The sequence below is a fragment of the Erigeron canadensis genome, chromosome 4, assembly GCF_010389155.1.
Source record: "Erigeron canadensis isolate Cc75 chromosome 4, C_canadensis_v1, whole genome shotgun sequence".
Classification (NCBI taxonomy): Eukaryota; Viridiplantae; Streptophyta; class Magnoliopsida; order Asterales; family Asteraceae; genus Erigeron; species Erigeron canadensis.
In genome coordinates this window covers 3,326,353-3,351,030 of record NC_057764.1, presented here as the reverse complement: position 1 = coordinate 3,351,030, position 24,678 = coordinate 3,326,353, and the positions used below count along the sequence as shown (strand labels likewise).

The following is a 24,678-nucleotide window of genomic DNA, read 5'->3' as shown; positions in this document are numbered from 1 at the left end:
TTACCTCCCCATAGAAAGTTTGCTCTCATACCTTCAAGTTAAGACAAAATAGTGGCTGGTGCACGAAATATGAAGAAATAATAGATGACCAGGGATCCTAGAACCGAGGTAATGAGGGTCAGCCTACCCCTAATCGACAATAAACTTGCTTCCACCTATCGTTTTAAAAACTATCACGCTTTTATGTCTATACCTTTATCACGTTTTGGATAGAGGTATAAACTAGTGAACATATTGTTATGCCTGAGATTTTCACCTCCAAGATCTTCGAGTTCCAAGATCTCGGTGGTTCAAGATCTTGGAGCTCTAAGATATCTGACCGATTAATTTATTTTGACTTAGCTGTACAGGAACAATTAAAACAGAAGACTTAGTCGGAACTTATGGTTGAAAACGTGTAGAAATGGCTCCACAACGTCCATTTACCAAGCATCAAGTCAAACAGAAAAATCTGCTCAAGATCCCAGATTTCTAGCTCCAAGATCCCAGATTTTTAGGATAGTTAGTTGGTTATTTTCTCTATATAAGGGGCAAGTGATTGCAGGCTTAGGCACTTCGACTTTTCTCTGAAAAACCACTTCTTTCTCTCTATTTTCTTCTGAAAAAACATTTCACTTAACACTTTTCATCATTGTAACACTTAGATCAATCACTTGCACTTTCGAATTGTAATTGTCTTCGATTTATAATAATAAAAGTAACACGGAGGGACGATTGCTTCCTTCCGGGGTTTTTATGCTGGCAATCCGGAAGGATTAAAGGCTTTTTCTCGTCAACAAATCACTGTGTTCATATTCCTTTTATGCATTTTACTTTATATATATTTTATATAACGTTTTTCTTATGATTATCGCTAATATCTTTACGTTTTGCTTAGTGTAGATCAACTTTTACAAATTAATCTTTTTATCTATGTTCAAATACTTTAATCAGTCATATTTTATGATTTTATACTCTTTCTCAATGAATTCTTAAGTATTATCATGTTTTAACGTTTTTTATTTAAGATCTTGGCACTTTATATGTTTCATTTATTAGATTTTACAAGTAGATCTTTACTTTTACAGTCATATCTTGATAAAAACATTCTTTTAAGCATTATTTTACGTGATTATTCAATATCTAGCAAATACGCTACATTTTCGCAATTATTTTGACACCTCAGTATACTGAACTTTCAAGATCTTTAAGCACACAATCTCACGAACGAAAGTTTGGTTACATAATTAATCTAAGTCTTCAAAGGTGATTATCTTGGGTAATTTTTGACCAAAACACATACCGTTCCATAACGCGTTAGGTTGATCAAAACGTAATTGTCATTATTAGTTTTTATGTATTAGAAAATTACAAAAGGGAAATATCTTTGTAATTATATAACAACAAAGACTAATAGTTGGTGGCCTCTCTTGAGCTACGAATTAATTTTTTTGCTTAATTATTACATTATTAATGTACACATGTGTATATTCTTTGTCTTTCACATATCTTCAAAAATTTTTAACCTTTCATTACTTCTGCTTTTCTTTTACCCCTTCATTACCTGCGTATTCTTTTTTCAACCAAATTGAAACTATCACCGGCCTATATATTTTTGACAAGATTTAACCATCTTGAATTTCGATTTATTTTAATACTAAAGTTCGAGGTTAACAATTTAACATAAAATTGAAACACTAATTTTTGAAAAAGATAAATGGATTTAAAGTTAACCTTGCTTGTTAAATTATTGGATGGAACTTAATTGCTTGTTGAGTTATTTAAAAAACTAGAACTTGTTAGAATTATTGAACTCTTGGATAACTTTTTTTGTAAAGTCCCTTCATCCGCCAATTTCGCGTGAAGTTCCGTTTTTAGGGTTTATCCAAATAACACACACAACGATAAAATCTAATTAAGCACTTTATCCGAAATTACTAAAATACCCATTACACGATACAAATACTATCATCTCCTTCAAAATTAGGGTTCTTTCTTCAGCCGAATAACCCCTCTTTTCTTCCAAACCAAATTTCACACACATATAAAGCTTACAAATTTACACTTTACACAAATACCCCAATCTATAATTATTTATATTATTCATTCATTCTATATGTTTTACGATTTTCTTGAAAAACCCTAATAAAATCCCAAGATGCAGAGGCTAAATTCCGACAAAAAAACATCATCAGTTGTTGTTCCATCGGATGATACTAGTGATGTTTCCACATCCAGTTTAACATTAGAAAACATCCCAGATGAGGATTTGCAAGATGAGTGTTCCTCTGCCTTATCCGAAGGTATCGAAATAGCCGAAAATATCGAAGCAGAGGAAGAAGAAGAGGAATATGGTGATGAACCAGATGTGGATATAGATACACCTATAGATATAGATACTTCTAGGAAAATATTGGATCTGGAGGTTTTGGATGGAAGTAGGGTTAGTAGTGGAAATGGTGATGAAGTTGAGGGGTTATATGTGTATAAGAATGTGTTTAATTTGATACCCAGATCAGTTGGTGGTTTAAGTAAGTTAAAAACTTTGAAGTATTTTGGGAATGAAATGAATTTATTTCCGCCCGAATTCGGGAATTTGGTCGGGTTAGAAAGATTGCAAGTTAAGATATCTTTGCCTAGTATGACTAATTTGCCTTTACAAAAGTTGAAAGCTTTAAAGGAGTTGGAGCTTAGTAAGGCGCCTCCTCGGCCTTCTGCATTTCCGTTGTTGGCGGATATTATGGGGCTCGAACGGTTGACTAGGCTATCTGTTTGTCACTTTTCTATCAGGTGATTATATAGTTCTTTTTTGCTTTTGGAAGTTTTTGTTGCATGTTTTGTTTTGTGTTGTAGGATTATGTGAAAAGGTAGTTTAGTTTGAAGTGTTAATGAATTTGATCAAGGTACTAGGTTTATGTATGTGTTTATATTAAAATGGCATAAGCCTTTAGAGCAAAGGACTAGGATTATGGACGTGTTTTGGAAATGTGTTGTTCTAAAAACTTTACGTTCTGTGCGTGTGGTTTCTTAGTTGCTTTTGACTTGATATTGCTTTTATTGAAACCTTTCACTGTATCAGTTTATCTAATGTTTGCTCTTTCAAGTAGCGCATGAAAACACCGGAGGTGTGATGTCTAACGTCAATTACTGCAAATTTTATTAATTAGCGACTTTTTCCAAAAGTTGGTTGTGAATTTTGTCCTATACATTATTAGGGTGACAGAAGAGCTTTTTCTTGTGATGTTTAAGCAGAGATTAAGTCGAATGGCAATGTGGTGAGGGTATTGCCGTATGCATTTATTTAAGTAGCTTGTGTAGTGGACTGCCATATTTATCAATGTCAAAGTAGATTGAAGCAACTGTCCATTAATCAGGCATGCCTATATGATTGCATGATGAGGTTATGGTGGGCAATGACCCACAGAACAGTTTCTTAGTTTGATATGGAATTGTAATAATCATATAAGGTTGCTTTTTTGAATAAAGATGTAAATTATCTTGGACTGACCTTTTTATTTCAAAGACGCAGTTAACAGAGGCAAAAATTGAAATGATGATTATATAGAGTGAGGCTGCTAAATTTAATGGATTCTTAGGGAACTTAAATTAGAATGACGTAATTAGTTACACTTCATCCGTGTTACACAAATTTTTGACTTGGATAGTTTGATATATGTACTAGTTCATGTATTTTGAAATATTTTATTATCTTGTGCATCCTTCACTTAGGAAATTCTAATGTTGTATGGTGACCCTTATTCTGCTTTGGTTTTTCTTGTGCCCTATACAACAATAATGATTGATTGGTTTAGAGTGTATATGAATTATGAGTTCTACATGTAGCTTTTTTATTTCAACTAAAATCCGTTTAATGGGTTCCATGATAAAGTGGATGATTGTCTAATTTTAGATTAGGGGATCTTTGGGTCACCTGTTTTGATTTTGTTATAACTTGCAAACTGAGATAGGTGAAACTGAAAAATGGCTTGAGATTCCGGGCAGCAGTACTTCATCATAACTGATGTGTTACTGATTCTGTTTCAACTTTCGAATGATTTTTCAACATATCTTTGTATAATATTTCAAGATGCTTAGGACACTTTCAGCATTTGAAGAGTTCTCAGTTCACTCCTGTTTATGCTGATGACCATCTTTTTACTTGGAGAACTGATGAAATCTGTGTTTGTAATATTTGCAGATATTTGCCTCCGGAAATTGGCTGTCTTACTTGTTTGGAATACCTAGATATCTCACATAATAAACTGAAAAATTTACCTACAGAAATTGCTACTTTAAGTGCCTTGATAACATTGAAAGTCGCTAATAACAAGTTGGTCCAAGTACCTTCAGCCTTGTCCACTCTCCAAAGATTGGAAACATTGGACCTTTCAAACAACAGGCTGACATCCTTGGGGTCTCTTGAACTTGACGCGATGCCTAACCTTCAAATATTAAATCTTCAGGTACATAAAACTAAATTGAATCTCTTGCTGAGTCGATTTTATCTTGAAACTATTGTTTGTTTATAACTTCTGAATAAGTCAGCACACAGCTGTTTAAATTTTTCTTTTATGAGAAATGCTTTATATTTATCTGTATAGGCTATATTGCAACTGAGCCATATGGACAATTTTGTAGTTGTGTACATTTTGTAATTCTTTATGTGATCTTGACGGAGGTAATATATTCTTTGATGCTATAGCTAAGTTCTACATACTAGTGTAGTTTAATGTAGTATGCAGGGTATGCTTCAGTCTTGGTGCTAATCATGACAACTCGTATAGTCTCTAGGAACTTAGTTTTTAACTTTCACTAGTTTTTTAGATTGCGATTTAATATTAGCGTATCTTATGGCAAACCCACCTTTGTATTCAAAGCTGTTTAAAGTTAAACTTTGAAGAAATGTATCTTTCTGTGCTTAGTATGTTGGGAAATGGCTTATCTGGGTATACTTTGTAATCCAATGGACCATTCATGTGCTGTTTTATTCTTTTTCTATACATATAATTCTTTGGGTTATAATACATCAGCACAAATTTTCTTCTGGATGATAGCCCTGTTTTTCCTACAATTTTGTTTACTGTATTCATTGCTTGTATACATAGTTGTTAAAAGCCATTGCATTGTGCGCCTAGGCCCTAGGCCCAGTAGATTTTCAGCTAATCGCATCTGATCCCTAAGCCCAAGGCCCATAAGTTTAAGCGAGTTTTTTGGGAATCAGATTTAACTTAAATGGTGGTCAACGGTCAAACCTGACCGGATTTGTCTCAAAATGGGTATGAAAAAAAGATCTTGTGGCCGGAGATGAAGAAATCCATACATCATGGAGGAGAAGATGTAGAGAAATGATGATGAAGTATAGGAGGGGTACTTACTTGTTGATTTGAAAGATGGATATGGAGGCGCACAAAAACCCTAGAGTAATAGAAAGAAAGTAGTACTTTTTTGTTTTTCCAGACGCCTTCTTTTCTTTTGGTGTATAAACGGTTAGGGTAAATGCCAACAAATGGGCTTTCAACCCAATATGCCAATGAAAGTATGAAACAAGAACCTATACTTTTTTTAATATACAATTTAGCCCATTAACTTTAATAAACATGTCATTAATACTAAATAGTTAACAATATTTGTGAATATTGGTTGAATAATGGCATTTTCTTTGTTTTACTTAAAGTGCGCTTTTTTTTCCGCAGTCCCGCGCTTTTTTGGCGCATCTCGCCTAGGCCACATTTAGTACCTTTGCGCATTGAGTGCGCCTTGCGCCCTTAACAACTATGCTTGTATATGATTCTTGCATGACTGATGCTGCTAAATGTCCTTTGTTGTAGTACAATAAGCTTCCAAGCTCTTCACAACTACCTGTGCGGATAAAATGTTATATAGAAGGAAATGATGAAGACATGGCTAATGGTGAATTCTCTAGCTCATCTGTAGAGATGGATGTTTTAGAAAGTACTGTCACGGACCTTCTTGATCATTCTATTAATGGTAGCCACTATTCTTTACTATTTATTGATCATTCCTTTAAAATAGAATATCATGTGTATTCTGTGGAACTCACTCTAATCTGTTGTTGACTAGGCTCCCCTGCATCCCCATCGAATCATTTAACTGGATCCTCGTCAGACAGTTGTATCTTAGCTAGAAAATGGAGAAGACTTCATCGTTTGCAGCAGAGAGCTCGCCAAGAACATTTAAACCTCTTGAGGAAATGTTTAAACTGCATTTTGAAAACGAAAAGGAAACAGGCTGATTCTCTCTTTGTTTCGATTCAAAACTCAACCGGGAATTGTGAATGCTGCAATGCTCCCATCTTACCTGAATCCTTACTAGAAGTCTCAGCAAACAATCGTGATGATGATCTAGGTAATAAAGATCTTGCTGCACCTGCAGACAGCTCAAAGCAGGTGGATGCGCTTGAGTCTATCGAGGGTAAAGAGGTAAAAGATGTCTGTACTGAGAATGAAGCTGGTGCTCTTTCAGATGCTAGTCGGGTACAAGATGAGCACTTGTTGGTTGATAGTTTTTGCTGTAACAGTAATTCACATCCAAAAAGGCATTCTGAAAGGGATCCTGACAACCATGGTTCAGACAAAAAGAAAATTAAAGCAACACAAACTGACATACATTCAGAGATGTCAAAGAAATATAGTACAATGTCGTTCTGTAGCATTGAAGACCATCTGCCAGATGGATTTTATGATGGTGGACGAGACCGTCCTTTCTTGTCTATCAGTAGCTATGAGAAAAACTTGCATCTTGGCTCACGTGAAGTAATTGTTATGGACAGGTAGCTTCTAAAGTCTTGCTATGTATCATATTCAAATACACTTTTTACTTCTAAATTGATGCTTGAATCTTTTCTAATGTAAATTTTGTTCAGGGGGACGGATGAAGGATTGGATTCTATAACCCTCTGTGCTCAAGCATATTTATCTCGTTTAAATCAAAGCGATAATTCCAACAAAGACGGGGGAGATATTTCTCTGGATAAGTATCAGATTGCTTCTTGGCTTGCTCTATTTGTATCAGATCACTTTGGAGGGAGTGACAAAAGTGCAGCGGTTGATAGTGCACGGAAGTCTTCATCTGGATCGAACTACAACAAGCCTTTTGTATGCTCTTGTCGCACTGGGAACAACAATAATATTGTGAAATCTGCAAACCATAGTATCAGCTCCTCAGAGGATGACCTTCTAGGCAACTGTGAGAAATCTCTTCAGCTGGTAAAAGCAAGGAGAAATTCAATCATTGTTCCTATTGGGAGTCTACAATATGGTGTCTGTAGGCATAGGGCATTGCTCATGAAGGTAATTTAATCTACTAGACTTATATTTTGATTAGTTTGCATGTATTTTGATCTCTTGATGCTTTGACTCTGTACTTACAAATATTTTGTTTCTTCTCTTCTGCATAAAATTTAGTATCTTTGTGACCGCGTGAAGCCTAGAGTACCATGTGAACTTGTGAGAGGGTATTTGGATTTCGCACCTCATGCCTGGAATGTGGTTGTTGTTAAGAGAGGTGATTCAGAAGTTCGGATGGTAGTGGACGCATGCCGTCCTTGTGATATTAAGCCAGAGATGGACCCTGAATATCTCTGCAGGTATATCTCCTATATTAAAATATATCTACTTGTGTTTATGTATATATAGCAGAATAAGATGCTTTATGGGAGGTGACCAATATGGAAGTTGAGTAATGAGTCAAAATGAGTTCCAGTAAAAATTGCCATATTTCTATTGTGGTCGGAACAAGGTCGAGCTGCCCTGGCAAGCCTACACTTTCCTGTCCATTTTTTGAATTTTAAAAAACAATAAATTTATTACATATGATTATGCAATGTAAAATTTATAAGTGTAAATGGAAAATCTAATAAAGGAATGATTCAAAAGGTAAGCATTTGTATAATTTTAAGTATGTATGTTTGTCATTTGCTTTGTAGCTGATATTTGATGTGTTTCTGTTTAATATTTAACAAAATTTTCTTTCGATTAATTATTTTTGTTATACATGATTTGTTTGTAATTCTGCATCTGTTGGGCTGCTTATTCATTGGTTGGTTGATTGGTTTGTTTTAGGTATATTCCTCTCAGCCGGATCAGTTGTGATGCAAGTCTTGATATGGACTCTTCTTTTCCTTCTCTTTCTGCATGCGAGAAAATTGGGGAAGGAGCTTCTACAACTCTTGTCAAGTGCAACCTTGGATCAGTTGGGACTGCTGCTAAGGTCTTAACTCTTAATAACTAATGCTACTGTATTCTTGCTTCTTTTAGTTTATGTTTATTATCATAGATATCCAGTTTTTCTTGCCTGGTAATTTATTAGGTTGTGTGGTTTGTTTCTTAAACTTACAACCAATCAAATGGGTAAAATCAAAAAATTAAATGGATCGAAACTTATGTCAATATATTTGTTTTTAACTGCATAAAGCCTCCTTAACTACTAAATATTTAAAAAAATTTATTAGTTGTGATTAACTGATGAACCTTTCTTGACAATACAACCCATTTGACCCTGCTTGTTTATTAGAGTATAAGTATCTGATGGAAGATCATGGGCACTTCTGAGTCATATTTGTATGTACAAACTTGATTATATATTTATATGTTTAACTATTCTTACTACAAAGTGCTAAGTGAATAATATGTGGCAGGTGCGCTTGTTGAAAGTCGGTGGGAGCTCTCCAGATGAAATTAGAAATTTTGAATTTAACTGCTTAGGGGAGGTGAGACTTTTAAACGTCTTGAAGCATCCTTGTATCGTAAGAATTTTAGGACACCGGATATCTACAAAGTGGTTGCCATCACAAAATGGAACACAAGAGGATCGTATTTTACAGTCTGTCATTTTTATGGAACATGTAAAAGGGGGTTCATTAAAGGTGATTTTCATTTTGTTACTGTTAATTTTCTAGTGCATTTTTATCTAACACTAGGGCTTCATGATTGCTGATCTTACATTATGCTAATCCATGTCTTAATAACAGCATTATTTAGAGAAACTTGCAAGATCTGGTGAGAAGCATGTCCCTTTGGAACTGGCTTTGCAAATTGTGAGAGATATATCTTGGGCATTGTCAGAGGTCCATTCAAAAGATGTAATACATCGTGACTTGAAGAGTGCAAATATATTGATTGACCTGGCTGAAAATTCTCATGGAAAACCTATTGTTAAGCTTTGCGATTTCGATAGAGCGATACCTGTACGCTCTCCCTATCATACGTGTTGTATTGGTCATGTAGGAATACCCCCACCTAATGTCTGTGTTGGAACACCTCGTTGGATGGCCCCTGAAGTCTATCGGACAATTCATAATCAGCATCTATATGGACTGGTATGACATTTTCTTTCGTATTACAAAGGTTCTATAGTTACGAAATAGTTGTATGCTTTTATGATGCAGATAAAGATTGTTGTGTTGTCACTAGAAATAAGTTGCCAATAACTCTAATATACTGGAAATATTTTCTCGTTTTTTTTCTGATGTGTGCATGTAAATGAATGTTTACTTGAGAGTACGGTGTTCAGTTAACAATAATTGCGCTTATTAATTGAATTTATACTCATTTGACATGTTTCTTTATACTGTAGGAAGTTGATATATGGTCTTTTGGATGCCTACTTTTGGAGATATTGACTTTGCAAGTGCCTTATGCGGGGTTGCCAGAATCTGAAATTAATGACCTCCTTCTGGTATGTTCGACCCTCCATACTTCTCGAATTTACTACTTTTTATAGTTCTTGCTTATGGAATGCATTTGTACACACACACAATCTCACACACACCAGTTTCGAAATACTCCAACGATAATGATAATAATTGATGATAAATATGTTATTTGATTTACACAGATTGGCAAACGACCAGCGTTGACTGATGAACTAGAGGCCTTGGAGCCTCTGGAAGATACAGAAACGACTCAATTTGAGACAGCAGAATACAGAAAAGCGAGAATCTTGAGATTTCTAATTGATATTTATCGGCAGTGTACCAAGGGGGATCCAAATGATCGTCCAACGGCAGAGAAACTTTACCAAGTGCTGGATGACTTTTCAAACTCAACTAATGTACAAGTATAGAGTCTTATTGTATCGGCTAGGAAATTAGGTTATATAAAAATGTACGAGTATTAGTGGTTGTTAGTGTATTTACATGTACGTTTGTTGTCATCTCTTTCCGGGGTATTAGAGCCCAGGTGAAGTCTTACATGAATCTTATTTATTTTTGTATCAAAATTTGTTTTCATTTATCGGTTTGTGAGTGTGGATGAGCGCATGTTGCGGCCTGTAGGTGACAGGAAACATAGGTTATGTTATGTACTAATGTGTAGCTTGTTTTTTTATATATATTTTTCAGGAGTTCAAGTAGTATATTAACCAACTTTTTTTTTTGGATCCATTTTTGAAGAATAAAGTGAGCCTTACTCATTAGTCATGACTCATGATCGGCCACCATAAGTCATAACAGACCACTGTCCAATTTAGACCGGTTATGTTGCTGTTAATTGACGGGCAAGCTTTTACTTGCATGTTTTTCTTTTCTAAGTTCTTTCGCTTTCCCTTAGTACTCCCGTCATAAATTTCAATTGCGTTCTGTTGTCATTATAACAATTCCTTTTTATTATTATCTTTGGTGTGTATTATAAGATAACAATCATTGTGGAGAATCAAAGATGACTCCATTTATAAGGCTTCAGCCTATTATTTTGTAAGTTTTCTTTCTTTTCTTTTTTCTATTATTAAGATATTCAGCTTTAAATAGCCAACAAAATAAATGTCAAGTTCAAGGTCATTTAATTAGGCCAGGCAAACACCATGTATGAAGCATGGACATGATCCAACGCTGTTTAAGCCGTGGTTTGGCTTTTATTGGCATTCTGTCATTGATTAACATATGGTTAAGAATAGTTGTCTTAACCTATTTAATTACGTAAATTGTATTCCCTGTCGATTCATGTTTTATTTTACCATTCAAGTGTCAGTTTATCCCAATTGCTGAGGCTAAGAAAAAAACCCGGACTTTGAGCACTTGCTCTGGTCGTGTAAGGTTTAGGCGTTCAAGGGAAGTATCAAAGAACTCCATACATTAGACACATGCAACAACTGGATAGTGCAACATTAACAGATGAGATCCAATCAGCACAATCAATTGAATTGCTCCACAGTAGTATCAAAGAAAGCCGAATCTTGGTAAGTTAATTCCAATATGAGGTTAGTTATTCGAAAAAATATATATAAATACTGCATAAGCGACAAAAAGATGATGTACACGCATGCGTATATTCATAATGACTTGCATTTTAACGCTTTAAAACCTGTCACGGACATGAAGAAAGTATGAAAGTATACCTGTTGTGAGCCGATTGAGTTGATTCTCTCCATAATTATAAAAGGCCAACAAAAGGACCTTTAAGTCTACTAAAGCTACAAATAGCATAGTATTATATCATATTGAAGATTCAAATACAGAAGAGTATCAGTATTTGGCCTCAAAATACATGTATATGACAATTGCAGCTATATATCAGTAGTCTTATATCGTATTACATACATATGTTATTCATAGGTAGACTTTAATGAGCTTCAAGAGGCATCCCCATCTTTTGACCAAAGTTAATCATGTAGTTTCTCCTGGCTGGATGCTCCTCTTGTGGTCTATTGAATGCAGTCCATACTGGCTCTCCAACAAATAACCTCATCAGCTGCATAAAAAACCAATTAACAATTATAGTCCACTAGTTCTAACATATAGCCAAGGTACTGTTTAACTATGGAAGTCAGTTAGGTCCTTGGGCAAACCAATCTTAAGCAGAATTTCATTGTCTTCACCTTGATATAGTTGGAGGTGTCAAGGGTGAACCGGTGGTATATTCCTGCAGGCAAGATTATGAGATCACCAGCCTTGATCCAAATGCGAATCCAGCGATCCTGTTTATCCCGGATATCAAAATACCCACTCCCTTCCAAGCAATACCGTATTTCTTCATCTGCATGAATGTGCTCTGTGTAGAAGTTCTTCAGCTTTTGCTCATAATTTTCCACTTTCTCGGGGCATAAATCCAGCAGATCCTATGTCAAAAGATGAAATTAGTACCCAAATTTTCTAAAACTCTTTCTAGTAAAGGTAGCAAAACAGATTTTGGGAATGGTTCATAACACATTCAGATCAAAAAGGTTATATTTTACTAGTACAAATTGGGTCAGGTTGTCTAGACCATAACCATTTCTTATGTCTGATTTTTTCTACATAACGTGTCAATTATGATTACAAAAATTATTATGATAACACTTGGACCACTTTCAAGCTGCTTGACATGTTACCTTTTTTGCTTTATTTTTTTACTCTACCCATCTGAACCTTTAAAGTATAACCCGAACAAACTTCTTATACACATTTCTTAGTGATGTTAATTACTTGTCACATTTCCACATTTTAGAATGAAGTTCACGAATAACAAGAGAAGAAGTGAGCTGTAATTAGCTTAACTTTACACTCGATTATAAAAAAGTGATTGTTGATCTCTAAAGGAGTTAGGAAGAAGTTATAAGATGATGTTTACCAAGTTCAGGGAGAATTGCATGAGATAATCCCTATCAAGCGGAGAACTTGTATTAAGTGGCCAACAACTAAGAACTAGAGGGAGAAGTTGTTGGGCGTGAAGTCGTTGTTTGGGCCTGGTTTTTAATTCGGGCCGGCTGGCTTGTAATTAAGCCTTAATTAGAAGGCTGGTTCTAATTAGGTTTCTTGGGGACCAAGTTTGTAAACCCTAGTTGTCTCCTATATATACCTGTCTATTGTATTGTAATTCTGTGTTCTTTATTTTCTGTTTTTGCCGTGGATTAGTTCACACACATTGTGTGAGATACCACGTTATATTCTCGTGTTCTTTATTTTCTGTTTTTGCTTCCGCTGTGCAACCTACTGTTCCTAACAAGTGGTATCAGAGCTTAGGCTGCTTTGATTCTGTTCGTGGCTGCTGAATTCGCAATTAAGGGACTGTTCTCTGCCCCTTTGTTCGCTGATCTTGTTTTGCTACGGATCATATCTGTTTCTGAGATCAATTTGATTGAAATTCGGTTGTGGCTGCTGCTGTTCGAATTATTTTAATTCGTCTGCTGCTGCTACTGTCCGGTTTTGATCTGTTCTGGTTCTGTTCCTGCTGTTTGCTGCTTATTAAGCTGCTGTTCTGTTGTTGTTGCTGCTAGAACTCGGCCGAGTGTGCGTTGTTGGGACTGCAACGAGACATTGCATTTTAGGAGTTCGTGTCCTAATAAGAAGAACTCCGATGAAGGTTTGAATTCTGCTATTAAGAGTGCTTCTGATTCTGATGGTGATGCATTGGTACTTAGTAGTGTGGAACCTTGGGTCATGGATTCTGGTGCATCAGTTCATGCGACCCACAGTGCTGATTGCATGTAAGATGTTAAAAAAAGTCAATTTTGGCAAGGTTAGGCTTGGAAACGGTAAGGTTCTTGATGTGCCTAGCATAGGTAATGTTGTCTTGGATACTTCTTTCAGTACTACCTGGACTTTGCTTAACGTGAGGGTCGTTCCAGAGCTCAAAACAAGTTTAATCTCTGTTTGGCAATTGGATGTTCAGGGTTTTGATGTGAAGTTTGGTGGAGGAAAGTGGACTGTGTTCGAGAAACATAGAGTTATTGCTAGGGGATTCAAGAAAAGTTCGTTGTATCTTGTGCCTGTTCCGTCTAGGGAAGTGACCACCCTGTTAAGACGAACACCAAAGTTGGGCTCGCTGATTCAGTAGTTAAATGAGTTCGGTCGACGGTAAAGAACTCCGGGACTCCACGTAATCTGCTTGAGCGTATTCGGAAGTCTGAACGTGTACGGGAATTTCGTGACAGTGGGAGTAGCTCGACCCAGTCAGGGAATCTACGTTGGGTTCGAAAGACTAGGGATCCGAGAAGTTACTGTCATTGGAGAGTGTTCTTCTGGGAAGTCCTCAACCTACTTTATGGGAGTCAAATGGGATTGAAGATTGAAGATGTGAAGCTGAGGTATGCTAAGACCGTGTTGGGGCCATCTAACGCTCCAACGGGGCCTTCTGTTTAATAAGTGGGAGTCCGCTGCAACTAGGTGTACTATGGTTTGAAGTTTGGTTTGTTCGTTGAGCTGGACCTGTTATTCTGTTCCATGTGTTTTTGGATCACTGTTTAGACCAGGATATTGTTTGCTTGAAAAGCGGGCTAAAGTTTTTCGCAAGGTCTTCAAGTGGGAGATTGTTGGGCGTGAAGTCCTTGTTTGGGCCTGGTTTTTAATTCGGGTCGGCTGGCTTCTAATTAAGCCTTAATTAGAAGGCTGGTTCTAATTAGGTTTCTTGGCGACCAAGTTTGTAAACCCGTCTTCTATATATACTAGTCTATTGTATTGTAATTCTGTGTCATTAAGAGCTTAATAAAATCCCTAGTTGCAGCCGTGGATTAGTTCACACACATTGTGTGAGATACCACATTATATTCTCGTGTTCTTCTTTATATTCTGTTTTTGCTTCCCCTGTGCAACCTACTGTTCCTAACAGATGTTAGGGGATTGATATGTCGTATTTTATACCCATTTCCCACGGTTTAGTTAATTGTTTTTATATGGTTTAATAGTCGTTTTCGTATATATTTGGTGAGTTTATGGTATTTGTTAGTGTTTCAGGGTGTTAATAGGTACTTAAGCGTTAATCCGGAGAAAACGATGTTTCTTGAGTAAAATGAGTGCTTACGGACGTTTTACGAGGCATGAAACTGAAGATTGGAAGTTGGTCAAAGCAATTCAAAACTGGTCAACGAAAGTCAACGCACACTGCGGCGCAGCATGAGCATGCGTCACAGTTTCATATTTCGAGGATTAAACTGCTTCGCAGTCGTGTGAGACTGCGACGCAGTGGCACCGGACTCAAGCCAGATAAAGTCAACGATTGTCAAAGTCAAAGAAAGTCAAAGGTAGTCTGGAACTGCGACGAAGTGTAGCTCCGATTTTGATATTATTTTTGGAAAATATAAATAGCTTGCAAAAACATTCATAAAACCCTAACTTTACTCTCCAGCCGATTTTTGAAGCCTTTGAAGCAGATTTTCGTCAGATTACTTTTCTTCGAAAAACTTCATTACGATTGGATTATTTCCGTTACTCATTTTCATTCCTTTGTATTCGGTAACGATGAATTTTCTTAATTTGATTTGTTATTTTGATTTGTTATTCGTATTTTAATATGAGTGGCTAATCGCCTTTTCATCCATCTTGATGGAGTAAAACAATATGTAAGGATTGCATATATTTTATAATTCAAAGTTGATTACATTTAACGTTATATCGAAATCTCAGTGTATTTATTCCTTATAATTTATCTTGAATTGACTGGTGATTTATATGAGTCTTTAATGGTAGTTATTGATTTCATATATTTTATTTCAATGGTTTGGGTACAAATGATTGGATCTATGACGGGTACGGTAGATAATCACTCAAAGAAAATAGGAATAAATGTTTTGACGGTTGGGTACATTCGATAGGTATAACTGTTAACTTAATAACCAAAACCATTTTTGAATTAGCAAAGCTATAAAAGATGTCTTTGGGTACCGGTCTTTGTAATGGAACTAGTTTATACAAGAGAGTCAAAGTCTTTCACTAACTTGACGGGTACGGGGTTGGTGCTTAATTTGAGTCTCGGTTATTTAATCAACTAAATTGGGTTTGAACTTCGTTTCATATGCAATCCGAACATGTTGTTGAGCGAAATCAAGATGAGTGACCTTTAAATTATTTTTTAATACAACAACTCCTCTTTTCGATTAATCCTGAGGGATTACTAACTCTTTTACTAACTATTTGCAACGTGGCAATTCGGCCACAAAACCCCTTTTTATTTGAATCATTTCATTTTAGCAATTACTTTCAAAGTCCTTGTGAACGATCTCGGATTTACCGGTTTACTATACTGCATACAAACGGGTTCATGGGTTCATTGCCTGTTAGTGTGTTGTAGTCAGTTTTCTAGTAGTTCGTGTTTTATAATTTCTAGTAGTTCGTGTTTTATAAATTTTATTACTCGATTTCACACATCAGTTATCCTCACCAAGGAACCATGGGAGAAGTTGCAAGGTATGTTCACCATTTAGAGAGAAAACACTGAAGAAACTCTCGACTGAAGATCGGCGAGTGCATTCAGAAAGCTTTGTTAACATCTGGCCTAACTACTACTAATCCCGGTGTTATCTACTACCAAGATATTTGAAAACCCCGGCCATCTAGGGTGAACTTAAAATGTTCCTCCGTGTTTGTTTATTATCTTAACAAATATGAACCAACACAAACAAACGGATTTAAATGAACAAAAACATGGAAACTCGTTCATATTTATGTTAGTGTTCATTTACCTCAAAGGGAAAAACATGAACAATCTCCATTGACAGTTCCGTCGTTTTTCACAACCCTAACTTTAACTTCTAGGTATTACCTTCAATATATCTCAGAATCCCATAAAGTACCATCAATTTCTGTTTATGTGCTTAATTTCATCTTATAAGTATATAGTTTTTGTTAAACCTCTTTATTTTATACTGGACTGCTTAAAATTATACGGACTGCTAATTAGTATGTCGAAATGTATGCCAACAAAGGGACAAAGATCGACAAGAGTCAAGACCAAACATGGATATAACGAAAGAGAAAACGCAAGATACATATGTCAAAGAATGATAGCAGTAAATCTATAAGAATACATATATGGCACTTATACATATGAGGAATTCAGGATGATGATGATTACCATGTAATTGTAGCCTCTGTCAGCCCTGATCTTGTCCAATTCTTCATCATTCTCATACTTTTCTGGATTCAACTTCCAGTGCAAAACACCCAATTCTACACACACATACAAATTGCAAAACGAATTTAATCATACCCATCAAGTACAGATTCATATATATATATATATATATATATATAGAGTACAGACCAGCTAAGTAATCAGGGGAAACAGGTTCATGTGGATTGAGATGATGAGGAAGCTGTGGATTCTCATGGCTATCATCCATGAACCATGCCTGCAACCAACCAACCCAACAAGATGTTATAACCATACTCACTTTTCTATATATATATATACATTTATTTGGCAAAGCAAAAGACTTTACCACTCACCTCAATAATCCCCATTGAAATTAAACCAAGTATTAACAATTATGTAAATCAAAATTTATATATACATAGATGTATGTATATATATCATATATTAGGGTTATATATTGGGGTTTCTAGAGGTTTCCAAGGTATTTGGAAGTATTTGTCTTTTGTAAGATTCTGCTACCTCAATTTGTTTGTGGTCATCAGCTTCCCCTTTATTTTGTGGTTTTCCATTTTTCTTCATTCATTCAAAAAATCTTCTCTTTCTAATATGATAAATATGATGTTCTTTTGGAAAGGCTAACTTTCATTCCAAAGATAAAGATGATGTTACAAACTCATTCTAACTCGTCCTTGCTTAGCTTAAAATTGTTAATTGAAAATATGGATGAGTAACTTTACACGAATTGTTGTAGTGTATCCAAATTCAATTTCGTCAATTTCGTGTATTGTGCGTAACGCATGTTTAAATCCTGTGCATCGTATGTATCCGGGTATACGTGATAATCATATAAGTTGTCACTTGTAAGTTTTTGATTGGTCGAATATATATAATACACAAGATTTGAAAGTAAATACAAGATATTGAATTTCAATACACAATATAACAATTCGTGTAAAGTTGTTTACATTCTGGGTCTTAATCCCTTGAAAATATCATCAAATATCAATAATGAAATAACTTTTATTTGATAAAGATGATATTTCAAAGTCATTGTAACGCACTTCCAAAATCCAAATGTTGTCCATGACTCCATCTGTAACATATAATTAGAGAAGTGCAACATGCCTATATATCTATGGTATATATTTAGTACGTTTGAGAAAGTTAGTAATGTAGTTTGGCTTGGATTACTAGTTAAAAAGGTTTTGAATCAAACAAAAACTTATTTTACTTGCACGCTAAAAGTCTAAACATGAACTGCTTTGAAAACATAAAACTTACGGTTGAAATAAAACTTACAAACTTTGAAAACTTCCCAGAAGTTTAGCGGTTAGTAATATATCTACTCAGAAATACCAAAATTATAATCCAAAATTAAAAATGGGAAAATGATTTATGATGTTAACATCATCATTGTTGGATGATGTTGCTCTCATATACTCGCTAACATCAATTTTATACATGTCATAGAGTCCCATGAATTTTATATTTTGTGAGAGCAACCTATCACTACAAGAAAAAAACCCATTAGTAACCACTTTTTTAGTGACGAATTTTTATTTGGTTACTAAAAAAACTATTTTGTCACCATTATAAAATGTCGTCACTAATTTTGGTCATTAAATAAAATTAGTGTCAAAAAAAATGTTGGTCACTAAAAAAATAGTTAGAAACCAAAAAGTGGTCACTAAATCAAAAGTTGAAAACCAAAAATCGAGTGGTCGTAACACATATATAATAAGTTAGGAATAACAAAGACTGGCCATGAAATTTTGTATGATATTGAGTGCACATTTAGTGAGCCAGCAAACCCAAGAAAGCGAAAGTCTTCTAAAGACAAACAAGAATGGAAGAAAAAAAGTGTGTTCTTCGAGCTCCCGTATTGGGCTGAATTAAAGTTAAGATACAACCTTGACATCATGCATGTTGTTAAGAATGTAACAGAAAGCATAACAGCCACATTATTTAACATCAAGGGCAAGACCAAGGACACATGGAAATCTCGAGAGGATTTGATGGACAAGGGGTTGAAAAGAAGCCTACATCTACAACCAGATGGCAATTCATACAAGATGCCTATGGCTTGCTATCACTTGACAACTGATGAGAAAAAAAGAATTCTAAGTTTCATAAAGCTACTGAAGTTTCCAGATGGATTTGCTTCAAATATATCTAGATGTGTCAAAGGGGGAGAGTTTCAGTTGTCTCGCATGAAGAGTCATGACCTTTATGTCTTCATCCAACGAGTTTTGCCGTTATCAATTAGGGGTTGCTTGACAAAGGAAGTTCGACTTGTTTTGTATGAGCTATGTGAGTTTATCCAGATAATATGCGCACGAAATATGTACCTAGATGTTCTTGAGAAACAAAAGGAAAGAATTGTTGTCATCTTGTGTAAATTGGAGCGGATATTTCCACCGTCATTCTTTGACATTATGATTCATCTTTTGATTCATCTGCCACATGAAGCAAGGATTGCAGGTCCACCTCAATATAGATGGATGTTCCCGTTTGAAAGGTACTTTATATTTTTAGATTTATTGAATTCTTGCTAATTGTTACGATACTAACTAATTATTTCTTTAGGAAAATGAGTACTTTAAAGGGATATGTTCAGAACAAAGCTCGCCCAGAAGGATGCATTTCTGAGAGATATCTAGATAATGAATGTCTAGCTTTCTGTTCTATGTATTTGAATGATGTAGACATGGTGTTTAATAAGGTTGAGCGAAACAATGAAATGATGGACATTGGTGGTGAAGTTTCTGTCTTTAAATGTAAAGGGCGTCCTTTCGGTAACCTCAAAGGGTGTGCTATGATGAAAACTGAACTCGAGAAGATTCATACATACATCTTAAACAATTGCCCTGAACTTGAAGAACTATCAAAGTAAGTACATATATATGTGGCATTTTATTAGTTTGTTTCTATTTTAATGATACTGAATATTATATATTGATTTTGTATAGTGCACACAAGTAGAACTTGAGAAAGAAAGTTATGACAATGTAAATGAACGTCATATCAAATATTTTGGTTCATGGCTTCGAAAACGTGTAAGAATCAAGTTTTACATCTGTTGTTTTTGTAATGGAACGTAATTTTAAACTTTCTTAATTAATACTTGATATTTTTCTATGTAGGTTAATTCTTGTCCTCAATCATTTGCATCAGAAATCCGTATATTATCGCGTGGACCTATAGATTCTGTTAATTTTTATAGTGGATGTATGGTAAATGGATATCGGTTTCATACTCAAAATCGTGAAAAGGACAGGAAAACTCAAAATAGTGGGGTTCTAGTGGTGGGTGATTACGGAGAAAACATTATTAACTTTTATGGGATATTACAAGAAGTATTAGAGCTAGCATACCTGGGAGAAAATAAAAGAGTGTTAGTCTTCAAGTGTGGTTGGTTTAGGGTTGCTGATGTGAATGGACTCCAAATTGACAAAGAATCTGGCTTGACTAGTGTAAATATGTCTCGAAAATGGTTCAAAAATCAACCATACATACTTGCATCTCAAGCCAAACAAGTTTTTTATGCACCTGATTTAAAGCTAGGAAAAAGTTGGCATGTTGTGCAAAACTGTACCCCTCGCACGCTCTATGATGTTCCTGTCCCCCCTGAAGTTATTTATCAAGAACCAGAGCCACGTTTGAATCTAACTGTTGATTTGAGTATGGATCAACCATCTCTTTCAAGAGGTAGTATCCCATTGGAGTTGGTGGATGCCTCGATTATAAGTGATGCCTTAGGTAGACAACCAAATCGAAAACTTCATGGCATGGATGACAGTTTCATTGATGATGACGAAGATGATGATGGCAATGACTCAACCAATTCAGAACCATCTCAAAATGAGGACTCATGGGAAAATGATTTTACAGATTCGGAATAGGTTAACTATGACATAGGATTTTAGCTTTTGCTTTTGGTTTAGATTTACTTTTTTATAATCTACCTAGTTATGCATGTTAAGCTTATGAGTTGGTTAATTTTGATTGTGCTATATATACAAGAATGTTATTCCATGTCTGAATCTTTATATATATATATATATATAATCTACCTAGTGTGTGTGTGTGTGTTCAAAATCTGGTTTCTTGAGTTGTGTTTTATCTATATATAAGCATTTTATTCAAAATTGAAGCTCAACAGTTTGTGTTCTCAACAGAATCAGTATTGAAGCTCACAACATCCGTGTTTTCACCGTGGTTTCAAAACCTCTGGATTCAAGCTCATATAGGGTCAGTCTCTCTCTCTCTCTCTCTCTCTCTCTCTCTCTCGTATAGGTTATGATAGTATAATAGTGGTGAAAATGATAAGTTAAAGTTACCAATTTTTAAAGAGTATAAGTTGGTTCAACTTAAAAGTACAAGTGATTGATTTTTTGGTTAAAAATAGATATAGGAACTTAGGACTACTCTAAACAGTTTCTAGTTTGTTACTTAATATCCATGTTTTGGTTAAAAATAGATATATGCAGTTAATTGGTTAGGAACTTAGGACTACTCTAGATATAGGAAGGGATTGGGTGAAACTATTTTTAAACATATTGAGCAGGTGTATTACATGTACACTATAAAAGTCTTATTTCATGACATCTTAACAGTCTCAACTGTATCTGTTTGTTTTATTGTTATATAGATGGTTGGACCAGGTAACAGAGCACTTAGAAAGCCACTTAGAAAGCCATTTAAAATGCCTGATGTTCAAAATTTTAGTAGCAATTATGATGTGAGGAAACCTCATCAGTCAAGCAGTGATGTACCACAACGTCACCAGTCAAGTCGCCATCATGATGGTCTACCACCTCAAACGTCAAGTGGCCATAAATTACACCCGCAGGATTCAAATGATAGGCATGGTGGTCCACATTATAAGAAGCCAGTCAGCAAACATGGTCCACAACCTCAGAATTCAGTTAGCATACACGGTGTTCCACAACCATATATGTCAATCAACAAGTCATTCAACACAAATGATATTCCACATCAACTCGGAGGTCATAAGGGGCAAGCATCTATTAGGTTGCAAGATAAAAACCGGCAGTTTCATGATACATTGCAAGCTCACTCATTCAACACAAATCATGCAAGATGGGTACCACAAACTGAGAGTGAAGTCAACTCCCCACAAATGGAGGAAGATGGTCATGAAGTCGATTCCCCACAAGTTGATAGTGACACAAGTGATTCTCAACAGGACGAGAACATTGATTATTCACCTTCTCATGGTATGCTAATTAAGTTGTTATTTTAAGTTTCAGTTTGTGATAGAACTCGCCTATATGATGTTTGAAGTCAATTTGTCATCGGGTATTAGATTTAACTTTTTAGAGTGTCATCACAGCCAAGCTTTGTCTACTTTCCTTTGAGTTTAATTTTATAGTATTATTTAATTTTCTTATTGAATCCACATGAGTATATGTAGGTACATTCGATACCCGAACTCAATCTAGAACCTTGGGTGAAACTAAAAAAAGGCGATTGAACAAGGGAAAGTTCATTTTTGAAGTTGATGAATATGACAAGCGTATAGTTGGTGATGACAGCCAAAGATTCATCACTAAGGGTGGGTGTGTTATGCGTAAGTTTGCAAAATTTGATGGAACCACTTGGAGAAATCAAGATGATATGTTGAAGATAGACATCATCAACAAATGCACAGTAAGGTTTTTTCAGCTTCCCTTTAAGTCATCTTTCTATAATTGACACCAATTTCATTGTGGTTCTAGGAAAATTCAACTTACGATCCCAATTGTCCGTTGATGGTACATGCAATACACTCACAGCTAGCAAACCAACATAGAAGCAAACAGTATAGGTTGCATTGTTATTACAAAAAATTCTCTACACAAGAGGATGCAACCAGGCACCCCCCCTGCAGGTATTGAAGGTGCTGATTGGGAATTACTCTGCAAAAAGTTTGCTAGCGCAGAATTTCAGGTTCATATCACAACATTAAAACCAATTTTATCTTACAAGTATTGATATGAAACATGTGTAGGTTAAAGTTGATTTCTGTTATTTAATTTTTACAGAAAGTTAGTGCTAAAAATAGGACAAACAGCTTAAAGAATGAAGTTCCACCTGTTGTTGGGACGGTTTCCATTGCAAGGATCGTTGATATGGTGAGTAGTTCTTGTCAAGATAGGATATTCAATGTTGGTTATTTGATATTATTAATCTAGTGTGTTTTATTTTTATGAAACAGCGAAGAAGAGAAGGAAAAGAAATATCAGCAATAGATAAGTACAAGATTGGCCACTTTTCAGCAAAGAAGAAGAAAATGGTGAATGAGAAGGCTGACGATATATTGGTATGTTCCAGTAATACCAACATTTTATGTCTATAACAGATTTGAAAAAAAACTGATTTCATTTTCATATGTGACAATATAATATATCATTATTGTGAGATCAGCCCCTTATGTGAAATAAAAAGTATATAATTCTAATGACTTTGTGCAAGTTTGCACTTTGCAGTTAGGTTTGTTTTAAAGTTTTTGTTCGCTCGGTCCTCTGATTGGTCTACAAAACTGGGTTTAGTTTGTGTTTCGTCTATTCAGGTTTCTGTTTGGTCCTTTGTTTTGAAGTTATTTAGTAAATTCTTTGTTTATGTTTGGTCTATGCAGAATGAATTGTTACATGAGAAAGAATCTTCCACTTGCTCACCCGCTGAAATTTGTATGAAAGTACTACATTATATCCCGGGACATACAAAGGGACGTTCTGTTTCAGTCAAAAAGGTTTTAGACTCAGAAAACCTACGAATGGAATTGGAGTCAGAAAAGGAAAAATCAAAAGCCTTAGAGGAAGAACTTCATGTTGTGAAACAAAAGCAAACGAAGTATGAAGAGAACCAAGGTGTAATAATGGCAGAGTTATCACGTCTATCTAAACTGCAATCTCAAAATAGTGTAAGTTTACATTCTGGTCATTTCTTTCTTTCTTTCTTCTTCTTTTACGATGATATTCTACTACTTTTATGCTTCTCATCATGATAATATTTGTTAGCCCAGGTAGTTTAAACATTAGACCGCCTGCGAAAATAGAACAATAGATGATATTAATACAATATAATGCTTAGTTAGTTAGTTAGTTAGGTACCTTAGATAGGACTCGAGCACTAGTGTACATGTTGTCCCAACTGAATATGTCTGTTGCATTGTGCACTTAATGAATCAATAAAATTTCGGTAGGATGGATCTATTTTGATTTTAGATCTATGTTGATTATTTGAGAAAAGTTCAAAGTTAAATTTATATGATTTGTTATTTCTGCTATTTTGATGAATGACAAAAGTTCATTTTGCTTTTGCAGTGATTGGTTGAGGGGTAAAATTCCATGTCAGAAGTCAGCCTGGATGAAGTTTCGACTATATTATAATTTAGTTTTGATTTGTAGTGATTGAGGGGTAAATGCTTTAGTATTGATTCGGTATGATACGGAGATGGTATTTTCTCTTTGGTATTGTTATAATGTTGATATTGTTATTTCTGTTATTTCAATGATATATATTATACAAATTTTATTGTTCAAACTAAGTCGTCGTTTTGAATTTATATGAATTGCAAATTACATTTCTAGTGAGCATATCAGAAACTGCATTATTAGATTTGAGATTAGTAGCCACTTATGTTGTCACTAAATTAGTGACGAACTTTCTGGTGACTAATTGAGATAACGGAGCTCCGTTAGTTGAGCCTAATAGTGACGACTTTCATTCATTAGTGACCAGTTTTTAGTGGCGCAATTGGCTGTCACTAATTTAGTGACGACTTTGGTTTGGTTACTAATTAGTGCCCACTTTTATTATTTGGTTTCTAATTAAATTAGTCACGGACCTTTAGTGACGAAAAGTGACGACTTGAATTCTCGTCACTAACTAA

The 24,678-nt window shown here is 35.2% G+C and overlaps 4 protein-coding genes across 7 annotated transcripts; 3 read left to right on the top strand and 1 right to left on the bottom strand.

Moving 5' to 3' along the window:
• The first annotated feature begins 1,986 nt into the window (after positions 1–1,986).
• LOC122596493 lies at positions 1,987–10,353 on the top strand. Its single transcript, XM_043769078.1, has 11 exons — positions 1,987–2,769; positions 4,178–4,442; positions 5,808–5,967; positions 6,061–6,769; positions 6,863–7,289; positions 7,404–7,585; positions 8,061–8,208; positions 8,636–8,863; positions 8,969–9,316; positions 9,574–9,675; positions 9,835–10,353. The coding sequence occupies exons 1-11, from the start codon at positions 2,138–2,140 to the stop codon at positions 10,060–10,062; spliced, it is 3,429 nt and encodes a 1,142-aa protein (XP_043625013.1). The 5' UTR covers positions 1,987–2,137; the 3' UTR covers positions 10,063–10,353.
• A 1,048-nt stretch (positions 10,354–11,401) lies between these two features.
• On the bottom strand, positions 11,402–17,268 carry LOC122596501 (1,2-dihydroxy-3-keto-5-methylthiopentene dioxygenase 1). Its single transcript, XM_043769090.1, has 5 exons — positions 17,135–17,268; positions 16,950–17,037; positions 16,761–16,855; positions 11,812–12,051; positions 11,402–11,684 (listed from the first exon to the last, which is right to left on the bottom strand). Exons 1-5 carry the CDS (start codon positions 17,147–17,149, stop codon positions 11,556–11,558), a joined length of 567 nt encoding a protein of 188 aa, XP_043625025.1. The 5' UTR covers positions 17,150–17,268; the 3' UTR covers positions 11,402–11,555.
• Positions 17,269–18,535: 1,267 nt separating this feature from the next.
• LOC122596497 lies at positions 18,536–22,649 on the top strand. 4 transcript variants are annotated; one of them, XM_043769083.1, is made up of 8 exons: positions 18,536–19,299; positions 19,368–19,670; positions 19,751–19,837; positions 19,925–20,683; positions 20,960–21,032; positions 21,433–22,021; positions 22,219–22,459; positions 22,580–22,649. In XM_043769083.1, exons 4-8 carry the CDS (start codon positions 20,565–20,567, stop codon positions 22,581–22,583), a joined length of 1,026 nt encoding a protein of 341 aa, XP_043625018.1. In that variant the 5' UTR covers positions 18,536–19,299; positions 19,368–19,670; positions 19,751–19,837; positions 19,925–20,564; the 3' UTR covers positions 22,584–22,649. The 4 variants fall into 4 exon arrangements, with proteins under 4 accessions (XP_043625018.1, XP_043625021.1, XP_043625020.1 ...); XM_043769086.1 differs by having other exon boundaries at positions 22,219–22,359; positions 22,523–22,615; XM_043769085.1 differs by having other exon boundaries at positions 22,219–22,449; positions 22,523–22,607.
• On the top strand, positions 22,511–24,315 carry LOC122596502. Its single transcript, XM_043769091.1, has 5 exons — positions 22,511–22,733; positions 22,829–22,918; positions 23,002–23,106; positions 23,422–23,706; positions 24,110–24,315. Exons 1-5 carry the CDS (start codon positions 22,650–22,652, stop codon positions 24,110–24,112), a joined length of 567 nt encoding a protein of 188 aa, XP_043625026.1. The 5' UTR covers positions 22,511–22,649; the 3' UTR covers positions 24,113–24,315.
• The last annotated feature ends 363 nt before the right edge of the window (positions 24,316–24,678 follow it).